The 14188-nt window shown below is 44.0% G+C and overlaps 1 protein-coding gene across 2 annotated transcripts in view; it reads left to right on the top strand.

Moving 5' to 3' along the window:
• LOC147896591 (polyprenal reductase 1-like) overlaps nucleotides 1-14188 on the top strand; it is a 50715-nt gene that overhangs the window by 18315 nt on the left and 18212 nt on the right. Inside the window, exons 3-4 of one of the 2 annotated variants that reach the window (XM_087381578.1) lie at nucleotides 8902-9118; nucleotides 9392-9502. In XM_087381578.1, coding sequence (XP_087237704.1) covers nucleotides 8902-9118; nucleotides 9392-9502 — 328 coding nt within the window. The remainder of the gene's footprint in view (nucleotides 1-8901; nucleotides 9119-9391; nucleotides 9503-14188) is intronic. The other variant, XM_087381579.1, reaches the window with a different exon arrangement.

The raw sequence follows: 14188 nt of genomic DNA, 5'->3' as shown, positions 1-14188 counted from the left end.
GACTATGAGACACTCAGCAGATGCAACAAACGTGACGGGATACGGCTGGCATCTACTTGACCTGGGCAGAGAGATCTAGCCCGAGGTTCATGCACCTATCGCTCCGCCAGCGAGCACATATAGCCAGACGCAACTAGTGCATCAGATGGCAGCAACTTCTACGCATCATGGGGTTGGTGGTGGGCAGCAAGCCACTTTTGATGACATGTTGGCAGATTCTTTATGTTCATACATGGCCCTACCTGAGGCCATCAAACTTGAGATGCCCTTCTCCGATTATATGAACCTCAAGCGTGATGATGCTCGCACTTCTGGAGGTTACACACAAGAATTATGCAGCCAAGGATATCAAGGACAAACTCACATTGCATAAGTTTAAAGGGGACACTCGCACTCCCAATGAGTTGGAGGAGTGGCTCACGAAGTTGGAAGACTATTTCCACTTCTACCCCAAGTTTGAGGAGGAGCGCATCATTTTTGCAGGTATGCATATGCAGAACTATGCCCACACATGGTGGTGATACATGAGGGATTCGCCTCAGAGACCAACCACTTGGAGGGGTTTCCAAAGAATTGATGGTATCTACATTTGTATCTCCACTTGTATTGGATCAATACTTGGCTGAATTTTATGCCTTGTCATAGGCCGGTACGGTCCAAGAGTACTTGCAGCGCTTTTGGAGGCTTTCCCTGTTTGTGCAGGACGTATCTGAAAAGGGAAAGCTGTTGCGTTTCATCCATGGGTTAAATTCTTCTCTCGCTATAGATGTAAAGGCACATAACCCTCAAACAATTGAGAGGGCAGCTCATCTTGTAGAAGTATTCGAGCCTAAATATGTTGGCAAACATAGAAACGCCATAGGCAGCTCGCATGCTCCGGGGTATGATGCTGAGTTGAAGCCTAAGTTTGCTGAGTGGACTGACAAGAAATCAGCAGAAGCATCATTTCCTCGCTTTCCTACTGTCTCAGGTAGTAAGATGCCGTATGCCAGGCCTTACAAGTATCCTGATGCCAAGCCTGGAGGCAAGCCTACTGCCGGAAATGAGCAGTCTGAGATAAAACAGCATACGCGGGCATTAGGAACAGTAGAAAGAAGGCCAACTTATGTTTTAAATGTGGCGAGAAATGGACTCCTGAGCACAGAAATGTGTGCAAGATGCGCAACAGTGGTACTGCCAAGCTCAGCATGATCATTGACCTCTCAGATGACGAGGAATTGTTTGATGCCCCCCGTTCTTTAGATACGTCTCAGGATGAGATGGCAAATACACATGATGCAGATGAGCCTCCTGCCACTGGAGCCACGAAGGGCACTGACTTTCCTTTTGATCTTGGTGGTGCTATTACGCATGACACTCATGCTTCGCATTCGTATGAGATTCTGCCATGAGAGGCCGTAGGCCCACACTCTTTACTGTGGAGCATCACGATGCGATACCTTTTTATGCACGTGAAGATGCAGGTGGTAATGCTCCTGTGAACGAAAATGAGGTTTATTGGGATGCCCAACCAACACTTTATACTATTTCCATGCATGCCCTGATGGGTGCCAAAAGTGCTGATACTATCAGATTAATAGGGATGATTAATGGCGGTGGACAGCGGTAGCACCCACAGTTTTGTTAACTGCAAGACCTTACAGAGGGTGGGACTGATTGCTACTGAGATAGACCATGGGCTGAGAGTAGAAGTGGCCAATAGACAGCATATGATCAGTAGATCTTGTTGCCAAGATGCAAGGATTAAGTTCTCTGATGACTATACATTTGTAGGTGATCTCTTGGCACTTGACATGGGCCCAATAGATGTTGTCCAGGGCTGTGATTGGTTGCAATCACTGGGCAAAATCAGCATGGATTTCAATGCCTTAACACTCAGCTTTGTCCACAGGATGGAGCAGTTACATTGCATGATATTGCAGCTCCTAAATTGCAGGTCATTTCAGCAAAGCAGTTGGCCAGAGAGCTCAAGAGGGGAAGTGCCATATATGCATTAAACATGTTAGTAACTCAAGAGGGTGGCACTCCCCATGTTGATGATTGTGATATGCAGAGATTGCTCTTAGAGTCTGCAGATGTGTTTGCTGATTTGCCATCACAGTTGCCTCCGAGAAGAGATGTAGATCATGCCATAGTCCTGGAACCTGGTAGTAAGCCAATCAATAAGGCCCCATACCGACTCTCTAAGGTAGAACGGGAGGAAGTGGCAACTCAAGTGAGGGACTTACTTCAGAAGAGTTTCATCACTCATTGCACTTCTCCTTTTGCATCCCCTGTGCTCCTGGTGAAAAAGAAGGATGGTTCTTACCGTATGTGCATTGACTACAGAGACTTGAATAAGGTCACCATCAAGAACAGGTTTCCAATCCCCAGGATAGATGATCCACCAGGATAGATGACCTGTTGGATGAGCTCAAGGGTGCTTAGTTTTTCACTAAGATTGATTTGAGGTCCGGCTATCATCAGATTAGAATGAAAGCTGGGAATGAACACAAGATAGCTTTTCGCACAGAGAGGGGATTGTATGAGTTCAAGGTGATGCCTTTTGGATTGACCAATGCACCAGCTACCTTCCAGGCACTCATGAACAAGATTTTGCAGCCTCTCCTTTTCAAATATGTGATGGTATTTTTTGATGACATCCTCATTTACAGCAAGGATAAGCAGGAGCACATCAGACATGTCAAGCAAGTGCTGGAAATTTTGAGGTTGCATCAGCTTTATGCTAAAGCCAGCAAATGCACTTTTATGGCACAAGAGGTTGAGTATCTTGGTCACATTGTGAGCAAGGATGGCATTCGAGTGGATCCTGCAAAGGTGAAATGCATTGAGGATTGGCCGCAGCCACGCAACCCCCCTCAGTTGAGGGGATTTCTAGGTCTTGCTTCCTTCTAAAAGCGCTTTATTCGCAAGTTTGACAGAACTTTTGAAGAAGGATGCTTTTATGTGGTCTACAGATGCACAACACAGCCTTGAAGACCTGAAATTCGCCCTCACTCATGCTCCTGTGTTGGTATGCCCTGATTTTTCACGTACTTTCATTGTGGAGGTAGATGCCAGTGGCAAAGGATTAGGGGTTGTGCTAAGATAGGAACACGGGGTAGTTGCTTTTGAAAGCATGAAATTGGATGCCAAGGAAATAGATTATCATGTGTATGATCAGGAAATGTTGGCTATCCTCCATGCTTTCGAAAAATGGCACCACTACCTGTACGGTAGCAAAATCAAGGTTAAGACAGATCATAGGACACTCAGGTATTTCCTTACGCAGCCCAACTTGTCAATGAAGCAGAAGAGGTGGCTGGCTAACGTTCAGTCTTATGATTTCGACATCGAGTACAGGAAAGGGAAAGAAAACGTGGTTGCAGATAGGAACACGGGGTAGTTGCTTTTGAAAGCATGAAATTGGATGCCAAGGAACTAGATTAGCATGTGTATGATCAGGAAATGTTGGCTATCCTCCATGCTTTCGAAAAATGGCACCACTACCTGTACGGTAGCAAAATCAAGGTTAAGACAGATCATAGGACACTCAGGTATTTCCTTACGCAGCCCAACTTGTCAATGAAGCAGAAGAGGTGGCTGGCTAAGGTCCAGTCTTATGATTTCGACATCGAGTACAGGAAAGGGAAAGAAAACGTGGTTGCAGATGCCTTATCCCGTATGTGGGCTTGCAGTTTGTTTGCCATTTCTACCATCTACTAGGAGTGGATCCATGGTATTCAAGAAGAATACATGCAGGATTTTAAGGCAGCTTCCATATTTGTGGAGTTACAGAGGCCATCGAGCCAGGGGCATGCTGAATTTAAGCTGCATAATGGGCTGTTGTGGTGCAAGGACATAATTTATTTGGTGCCAGATTCAAAGTACCAACTGCTGGTCTTACAGGAAATGCACTAATCTCCTATGGCAGGACATGCGGGTATAACTAAGACATGAAAAGGTCAAACAAAGCTTTATCTGGGATGGCTTGTGGCGGGATGTATTTAAATTTGTTAGTGAATGTTTGCGCTGCCAGCAAAATAAAGTGGAGAGCCGATTACCCACGGGTCTCTTGCAGCCATTACCTAGTCCAGGAGGCAAATGGACTCACATTGCTATGGATTTCATCACAGGGTTGCCTTCCACAGAGCGGGGATGGGATAGCATTTTTGTGGTGGTTGACAGAATGACAAAGCAGGCCCATTTCATACCCACTAAGTCCTGTTATTCAGCATCACAGGTTGCTTGGCAGCTCATGGAGCATGTTTTTAAGCATCATGGTTTCCCTCGGGAGATTGTCAGCGACAGAGATGCAAAATTTATGGGTCACTTTTGGCAGGAATTATTTACAGCAGTGGGTACTTCTCTTACACCTAGCACTGCTTACCACCCTGAGACGAATGGACAATCAGAAAGGGTGAACAAATGGCTGGAGGAGTATTTGAGGCATTTTTGTCATGACACACAGAAGTATCGGGATAAGTGGTTGGCACTTGCTGAAATTTGTTACAACAGTACCAAGCACATCTCTATTGGCATGAGCCCGTTCGAGGCTATGTATGGATGCACAGTGGGTATGCCATCTTTAGTTGCAGACATGGCTGTGAAAAATCAGCAAGCAAGAAATGACTTGGAGAGTATGGATGCCCTTCTGCAATTGGCTAAAAAGAATATGCAGGATGCCCAAGCCAAGCAGAAGAAGTATGCGGATGAACGCAGGAGGTATCTGTCTTTTGAAGAAGGGGATTATGTACACTTAGGCCTCCATAAGAACCATTAGGCCTCGCTGAAGGTTAACACAACACGAAGCTTGCTTATAGGTATTACGGTCTTTACAGGATCATCCGCAAAGTTGGCGAGGTGGCATATGAGTTGGAGCTACCCAGGACCTCCAGGATTCATAATGTTTTCCATGTGTCCTTACTGAAGCCACATGTTGGACAGCATGTCCAATTCCTTCTTGAGCTACCACCTATGGATGAGGAGGACCACATACTCTATGGTCCGGAGCGCATCATGGGTTTCAAGGATCACATACTCCGAAACAAAGTCTACACCGAGTATCTTATCAAGTGGCAGGGACTCCCTGAGGATGAGAACTCATGGCAGCCAAAGAGCATTGTCAGGGACAACCTCTATCTCCTACCGGACTGATTATTATTTGCTGTTTGCTGCACCTATTTAATAGCCTGCATATAAAATTTTGAGGGCAAAATTCTATGGGAAGGGATGGCTGTAATGAAGGGGAAAAAGAGGCCAAGTTAGAGGCCCTTTAGGTGGAAAATGTGGAGGGACTATATAAGTCTCCATCCACCCCCTACTATGTACCTTTTTGATGTGACAGCTAATCCTATCTACTCTCCCTCCTCCTTCCTGCTGCCTACACTCACACGCTCTCTCTCCTCCCTCTCTCTATCCCCTCATCCTTCTCTCTCTTCCTCTCTCTTTCCCCTTCCCCTCTCTTCTCCTCCCTTCCTCTGCTATTCTATCCCCATCTCCAAATCTGCCCCTTTCCCCTTCTCTACACGTCCTTCGTTTGGCAAGGTCCGCAACAAAAGAAGCACCTCGAGAAATGAAATCCCAAGAATATCTCCAAATAACCCGGACCATGAACTCTCATTGGGTTCTCAAGCAAGTACTCTTCTGGCTTTAGTTCACCTTGTCCATAATTATGTTCCAACAATTTGCTTCCTAGATTTGAAGAAGCACCCACACTTCCCCTTCAGCCTTCCAAGAAGGCACATTGCTTTCAATCTCACATTTCCTAAGACACAAGAAGAGCAGATTCGCTCCACAGCATGTTATATAGGCTCAAATCAATGACATCAAGTGCATACCAGATGTTGTCCTGCTATCATTTCAGAAATATTATGAGACATTGACTCTCTCTCTCTCTCTCTCTCTCTCTCTCTCATGTGTTCACATGCGTGCGTGCGTGTGTACGCGCATGCACACACACACACACACACACAATTTTTTGATTTATACCAATAAAATTTGAAACCAAATGCAAATCAAAATAGAAAATAAATATGAATTGTTGGAAATTTTGTTTCAGCCTATGTTTCTTCCTTTACAACGCCCAAGACGAGTCACAGGGCAAGTATTCTTCGTATACTTTGCTTCTGTTCATCACTACACTTTCTTTTATGCGCTGTTTTTCTTGAATTCAGTTTCGTGTTTTGTCTTCCAAGCTACCAGAAAGTGATTTTTAGATTTCGTTTTTCACTCATAGGGCATTCTAGAACCGATTTTATTTAAATTGAACATGTTTTCTCCGATTTCTGAAGTTCTACCCTTGTTTAGGTTGAAAACGTGAACTATTTTTGATGTGGGCTATGTGATTCAGAGTCTAAGAGATCGGTTGGTGGTAGAATAACAATTAGCAAGCATTGTATATCCTTTCATCTAGTTTTTGCCAAGGGCTTCCCAAGAGACTTTCCATAAAGCGGGGTTCTAAGAGTGGCCAAGGCTATTGTGATGGTATTTGCAAGGTAATGGTGCCAAAGTATGTGATTTTCATTTGTGTAAGGTGTTTCTGCAAGCTGCTGTTTTATCATGAGGTAGGCTTTGATTTGATTCATGGAGTAGGATGTAGAGGGCTCTTTCGCAGCAATTTATGTAAGCAAATCCCAAAGGGGTGTAGAACCTGCAGGGGGGGAGTCTGCACTAGTTACGGCAAATTAATTATAGAATGCTTTGTGCTGCTGGTCGTTTTATCTAGAAAGAACTAGTAGAAGCCTGAGTGCCTAGTTAGAACCATTTTGCACAGCTTTGGTGAGGCGAGCTTCACAGTTATGTTTGAACTGGTGCAGTAGAACTCAACTAGAATACGTTTGGATCAAGGTTGAGTGATGAGTAGGTCATTATATGTTGTTTGTTGCTGAATAATACACCAAGAACTACTGTTGTTGTTATGAGCAGGTATTGTTGGTGGCTGTACCAGTAGATCGCAGGTGGTCAGGGCCAATTCACAGAGATTGGTTCTTGCAGGGCGGCTTGAGTGTGTGGACTGGCTATTTAGTGCGACAGATTTGCAGGCTAGTCACCGGTCAGTAGGCTGTAGTACAGGTATAGAGAAGGACGAATCGTGGACCAGAACATCGAAGAGGAGGATGCTGCAAATCGTGATTACTACCAGCTCCTAATTGGTGCTTTTGGATAGGCCCTATACAAGGCTGCAGGCTTAGAAAGTCAAAAGCTTTCTTTTAGAAGTTTTCCCAATTACTTTACTTTTCTACAGTCTCCTATAGCTCTATGTATTTAGTTCTCCCATTTTTTATTCATCAAGGCGATCTTTGTACATATTTTGGACTACTTAATCATGTCCTAGGATTTCTAGGTTACCCCATATTCTGTCCGAGGGTCTGCATTACTATTGTAATTGAAGCTGAGCATCATTATAACAAAGAAATATACCTGGGATTAGCCCAGGTAGGATGTGTACCTCATTCACACCCGCTGACTCTCACTTCAATCTTCTGGTATATCAGCAAATTTTATGCCCCATTGTTCCATCCATTCCTCCCCATCTCTATACACCAGCTCGTAGTCTTTGTAGCCTCCATAGCTTTGTGTGGTATTCGATTTGCTTCCATCTTCCCAATCTTGTTCAGGTACCCCAGGTATGGCATAATGCTTCTCCCTCCAGTGGTATCATACCAGTAAGATGGGATAGGGTGATTGTGCCTTGACCCCTAGCTCCCCTATGATCAAGCGTTGATGCACTGTTTCTATTCTTTTTCAAAATGCTCTGGAGAGCTCGGGTGTCTAGGCTAGGCATCCACAGAGAATCACTCTGTTTGTACAAGCATAGTGTAAAGAAAGTTTCTCATCTCCCACTTCCATATGTGTGTCTTCTACACTTATTTTGGAAGCTGTACAAGGCTTTTAAACCTCCCATGATTCTTCTTTCCACACATTGTAAGTATATGCAAAATCCAGCCCTAGGTATATGGCGACTGTTCCCAAAGGCTCTTCTTTGAATGTGACATCTATTTGTTTATTTCATGTCCCAATCACAATTGCCTTGGTTTTCAATATGTTGACCTGCATACCTGAATATTTGCATAATTGCTCAATGCATCAAGTGTGCTTGCATGTCACTCTTATCTTTTGCAAAGAGCAATAATAAGGCATCGCCAGCAACCTGGACTCCTTCTCAGCTGTTTGTTATCGCTTCTTTGAGTTGCAGAGCGACTTGGAGCTTTTCGAGCCTTTTCCATAAATTTTAACGTGGAACCATGTCCAAGGCTTCCTTGAGATCTATGAAGCAACAACAAACAGGCCCTTTTCTATTCTTTGCCCCCTCCGTTGCTGCTCTTATGGCGACCGGGTGGTTTATCATCGAGTGCTTGGGACAGAACCCTGCCTGAGATGGTGCCCTGACCCCTGTGACTCGGCCCAACTGCTGATTTTTAACTCAAGGATGGTTCCATATAACTTGGATGTCAGGCTGCCACGATGATGGTTCCGTAGTTTTTTGCCACCTTGCTGTCCTCCCCTTTGTGGATGGCACAATCCTGGTTAGTTGCTATTTTGGAGGGAAACGTTTCTCTAAGGCGTTATTCGTAATCTTGGTAAGCACTTTTGTCCTTTTCCCACCCCATTTCAGCATTTCAACCACTAAACCTTGTGTGTCTAGAGCCTTTCCGTTTGCTGGCTTTTTCAGCCCTTTTTCCACATCCTTTTCTGTTACAAAGAATCATGATTGACTTTCTCTTCTCGGTCCCTCTATATCATGTCTTCCCATGATGCTTTCCTCTCATGTTGAAACTTGATTGTTGCCATGTAGCTTCTAAAAGAGAGAGAGAGAGAGAGAGAGAGAGAGAGAGAGAGAGAGAGAGAGAGATTCATACAAGCATGTGACACTTAGCTTGATTTGAGGATAAAACCATATTTATATATGTATATTTGCAGATATTATGTTTTGGCACCTTTGTCATTGTTTCCAAGAGCTGGAGAAAAGATCGTGACACTGTTTCATGGGCTTCAAGTCCATGAATATGGAGTTGACATATTCAAGAATAAGGGTCTAGGGTGGCAATCTTTACAGTGTATAGGATGGCTTTATTGGATAGGAGCTGCCATATTCATTTGGGGATGGATTCACCAATATCGGTGCCACATGATATTGGTATGCTCTAAATCGGGAGTGCATGTTTTTTGATGGAAGATATTTTGCAAAAGATGCATTGGCATGTCTTATAGGCAGTGATCTTTGATAATGGTTTTAATCAACCTAATGTTTAATATGCTGCAGTATGCTCAATTTTCTTCTGTTTTATGAGCTAAGATATAACGATGCATACACATTTTACATCGTGCAAAATGCTTGTATGCTTTTGAGAAATTGCATGCATGGTTTAATTCACAGTGATGTAAAAAATATGGAATCTTATTTTCACAGGCATCTTTAAGATCCAATAAGGGGGGGAAAATTGAGAAAGCCCATGTATACAAGGTACCTAATGGAGATTGGTTTGAATACGTTTCATCTGCACACTATTTTGCCGAGATTGTGAGTATATTTCTTCTCCCACTTTCATGTGTCCATGCATTCTATGTTTCGAAAATGGTAGATGGAATGGATATTGTGTGTTGTGCATGGGTCTCTCTCTCTTTCTCTCTCTCTCTCACACTTTTTTTTTGGGTAAAATCCAGTGTATTTATATTCTCATGAATTTACAAGATGGGAAGTCTCCAAAATGGAGAGCATCCCAAAGATCAGATACATAAAAAGAAAAGCTCTATGCAAGAAGCATGGATATGACCCTCATGGCAGGCATAATATAAGGATTGCTGCAATGAGGCTTGGAAAGATTCGTATGACTTGTGAAGCTGGCGACCCAAGTATGCCAAAATTATGCTCACTCCAGATTGTCCAAAGAGCCCAATATCTGACCCATGAGAGAAATAGTGAATAGTGAGACAAAGATCTCATAAATCTTCCAAATAACCAAAAATGTTTCCCTCTGGCTCGGGAAACGGAGCCGAAGATGATCTGAAATTCTTCCAAGGAGGTTCCTAGAACACGGGCAGTGCCAAAGCAAATGAGGGACAGTTTCTGAAGGAGCTCGACATCGTAAACATGTGGATGGTGCAATGTGATGTTTGGCAAGTGTGATTCCCACTGACAAAGTGCCGGTCATGCTTCTCCAAAGAAAAAGTCTTTGTTTCAAAGGCATTTTACACTTCCATAATATGCGGAGATTCTTCCGCCACCATGAAAGGGGCTTCTTGATATGCCACAGAGTATTAGCATATTGCTGAATCCATGGAGCAGGCTGAAGGAGCTTGTAGGCTTTGATGGAGGTCAAGACAGGCAGAGGAACAGGATGAGAGCATGTAGCAGAGGGTTGCAATTGCCAATCCATAAGCCTGTCTGTGCCAGCCATAGGAGGAACAGGTAGAAGAGGATGTAACAAATCAGCAATTTTCTTCCATATCGACTTATGATGCATTCCCAATGCATAGGAAGCAGTGGCCTGAGGAAAAGATAAAACATAGCCCTGATCATCTACCACATCATTGATGTATCTAATTCCCAATTTCATGAGAATTATATGCCCGAACAGGTTCCTGTAAAGCAAGTGGAATGTCAAAGATGGCACTCCAATGAATACTTTCTTTCCTCATTGAGTTTGTTCCCGAGTAGTTATCGGGAGTCCATTTGACCTTAGAACTCGGAGATAAGCCTGATTAACATGCAGTAATCTACTAGAAAGAGGTGGCAAATCATCCAGTGGCATACCAAGTTGCAGATTCATCCATAATGGGGCATGATCTGACAAGCCCAATGAGAAATCTATGAGGAGATGAGGGCTAAAATCTGCATATTGTTGTGGGTAAAACAAATACCATCTGTCAAGCCTTGCCCAGTACGTAGTAAATGCATTATGATGAAAAGTATATCCAGGCACTGACCCTTGGAGAAGCAGCCATAAATCTTCAGCCTGCACAGAAAGAAGCATGCTATCCCATTTCTGCCTTTCCGATGATAGCATATGAGATCTTGAAGTGGTGTTATCTCTCGGCCGAGGGGAATTGTTAAAATCTCGATTCTCCACAGATAAATGCATTAGATCTCCATGGATATTTGCTTAAAGAATCCCATAAAGAAGCCCTCATGGCAGAGGTCTGGGAGGCATAAACTGATGCAAACTCAAGAATATCACCATTGACATTACATTGTATGACCATCCATCTGCCAGTGCTGTCATTGGAGGCCAACTGAGGCTCCAGCTCATGTCTGACCATTATGCATACACCTGAGTAGGTAGTGGTACCGGCATAATATATGTCATAACCGCCAAAGTAATCATGATGACCAGCCTTAGAGTGCTGATTATGCTCTTGCAAACAAACAACATCTGGCTGCATTTTATGTACATAATTCCAGAAAAGCCTCCACTTTGAAACATTGCAGAGGCTCTGTACATTGTATGTAAAGCACTTAAGTGTGTGATGCATGAAAGAGATATATACAGAAAGGTATAAATATGAAAACAAGATATCAGAGAGGCAAAGCCTCTGCCTGCATGGGCTGCATGCCTTCATGATCCATGAAATAACATTCTCCCCTTCTTCAGAATCACATATGGGGATGCCCTTCTTCAAAACCCCCACCCAATTTTGAAGGACAGGAGCTGAAGTGGAAGCCTGTCCTGGTGAGGGAGAAGAGGCATCCCATTGACGAGATTGAAAGGGGTGTTGCTTCAATACAACCACCTTCTTAGGCTGTTGAAAACCATCCCTATCTGTTCCCACAGATTCCTTCATCTTCTCTTTTTCTTTTCCTTTTCCTTTTCCAGCAAATGATTGTTGTGATTGATTGGTTTGGCATTCTTTGCTCCATTTCTATTTGCTGTCTTAGCTTGCAAATTCTCATTCTTTTCCCGTGTCTGGGGCGGTAATGCATTGGGAGGGGGCTGATGTAGAACCATTAGGCATTCAGAGGCTAGGTGCCCAAACTTGTGGCAGGCAAAACAAGCTCCTGCAAACACACCCCATTTCAGTTCAAAATACTTTTTTCCCAATTGCACTCCCTCAACTTCCACTGCAATAGAAGGAGGGGTAGGTGAATCCGTGTCCCAGAGAATGCAGAACCTGTTGTGGTTTCCCATAGGGCGTGGAGGACAAATGACCTGTCCCAAAGTAGTAGCCAGGCCAGGCAATTCTTCATGCATATAGTCTGGGAAATTAACAACCTCAACCCATACAGGACATTGATGTCGTATGAGACTTTGATAATCCTTGTTTGGGGACCAAGGCATAGCATGAACCATCTGCTTCCCATAAAAGAGGGGAGAAAGCTCAAGCAACCTCTGCTTGCATAAAGCATCCGATAAATGCACCTCATAAAAGCCTCTAGATGCAAAATATACTCCCTCTACAAAGCATCCTCCAAGGATGGACTTACTGTGCTACATCACTGGCTGCTGGTATTCTTCCTGGAAAGAAAATTATAACCGCGGTTTGAGATAATTTCCTGAGAGGATTCACGAGGGAGGGCAATTTCAATTTGTACGTGACCTCTGGAACTGGTTTGCCCCATTCCTGTCGTGACTGCTAAAAGTCATCCTTGAGGGTCTCAAACACATATTGAGCTTCCATAGTAAGTTCATCATCTTGTGCTGCAGGCTGTGAAGAGCAGCGCTTAGCTTCTGTAGTTCTTTCTTTGCGAGCATATGTACTAACATCCGAACCTGAAGCCATGATTGAAGGAAGACAAGGCAAGAGGGGCTGTACGGAGAAGTAGAGAATCAGAAAACAAGCGAGTCACAAGAGGGTACAGAGAAGCACGAGAGCAAGAACTCGATACTGTACGGAGAAGAACTGGTTCGTAAGGACAAAACCAAGCTGTACGAAGGTATGGTCATGGCTGTACGGGAAAGAGCAGATTATACGGGAAAAAGAGCGGAGCTGTACGGGAAAGGGCAGACTGTACGGACGTGGCTGTACGGGAGATAGGCGAAACTGTACGGAGACACAAGGGGAGCTGTACGGACGTACGGAAGAAAAGCTGTAGGGAAAAGTACGGCGATGCAGAGAGGCGGGAGCTACGTTCAGGGCTGCGCAAAGGTAGGCCAACGTTGGCGTAGGTGATTGTACGGCCGTACGAAAACCGTACGGCGGCCGTACGATTGTACGGTCAAAAAGGGGACTGCACGGGAGCTTTGGCAAGGGTGAATAGCAGAGGCCCTCTCATGCACCTCTCTCTCTCTCACACACACACACACACACACACACACATTATTTTATTTTTTGGTGAAAATTTTTTACTGCTTTATGTTACAGAGTCACTACCCCACAACGGGATGTGCCAAAATACATCAAGAAAAGATCTCATTATATGACAAGACTCTATGTACTGAGTTTGCAAACAATCATAGAAAGATTGCTGCAAGGAGTCCTCAAAAAAGAGAAAATAGAGAAAGTAGGGTCACCAAAGACTCTATGATTCCTATCCTTCCATAGAGTCCAGAGCACCCAGTAGCGAACCCAAGTGAAAAATAAATCAATCTCCTATCTAGGTGGGTGAATCCCAAAAAGCCAAAAAAACTTTCCAAAAGTAGCAGTTAGAAATCTGGTTCTCAAACGTTGCCCAAGGAAGTCCAAGAAATTACGGGTGTGAGAGCAATGCCAAAGAAGATGAGGCACTGATTCCCGTGGAGCCATTCATCTACGAAAAATAGCCGGAGCAATATGTCTGCGTGCTAAAAGCTGCCCAGATGTAAGAACTCCTAGCAAGACTCTCCACAAGACAATCTGTTGTCGAAGAGGAATTTTAGAAGTTCAAATCCCTTGTCGTCTTTTATGCTACCACTTTGCAGGACGATTCATTTGCCAAAGATGATTCGCCCTCTGTGAAACCCAAGGCAAGGGGAGAAGATTTTTATATAGAGAAGATACAGTAATGTGAGATAGCCTCAAAGGACGGCATGTCGACCCTGGCAGATGAAGAGTCCAATCTTGAAGCCGGTCCTCAATCTCTAGTGGCGATACTAGAAACATTGAAGCATATGAATAATAGTGTGCCATGTAGAACGATAATGCATGCCAAGACTATATTTTGCAGCAGCCAAAGGTAAAGAAAGAAGGGTTCCATCATCATCAATAACATCTGCAACTGAGTGGATCCCTTTCAAACTAAGGAAGTACGAACGTCTAGGCTTCTGCAAAGCCAATAGAGGGACGAAAACCC

Source organism: Dipteris shenzhenensis, chromosome 11 (genome assembly GCF_047967505.1).
Source record: "Dipteris shenzhenensis isolate YYH24624 ecotype China chromosome 11, Dip_SZ_1.0, whole genome shotgun sequence".
NCBI classification, from domain to species: Eukaryota; Viridiplantae; Streptophyta; class Polypodiopsida; order Gleicheniales; family Dipteridaceae; genus Dipteris; species Dipteris shenzhenensis.
Note: the sequence above shows the minus strand (reverse complement) of the source record. Positions and strands in the feature narration are given on the sequence as shown.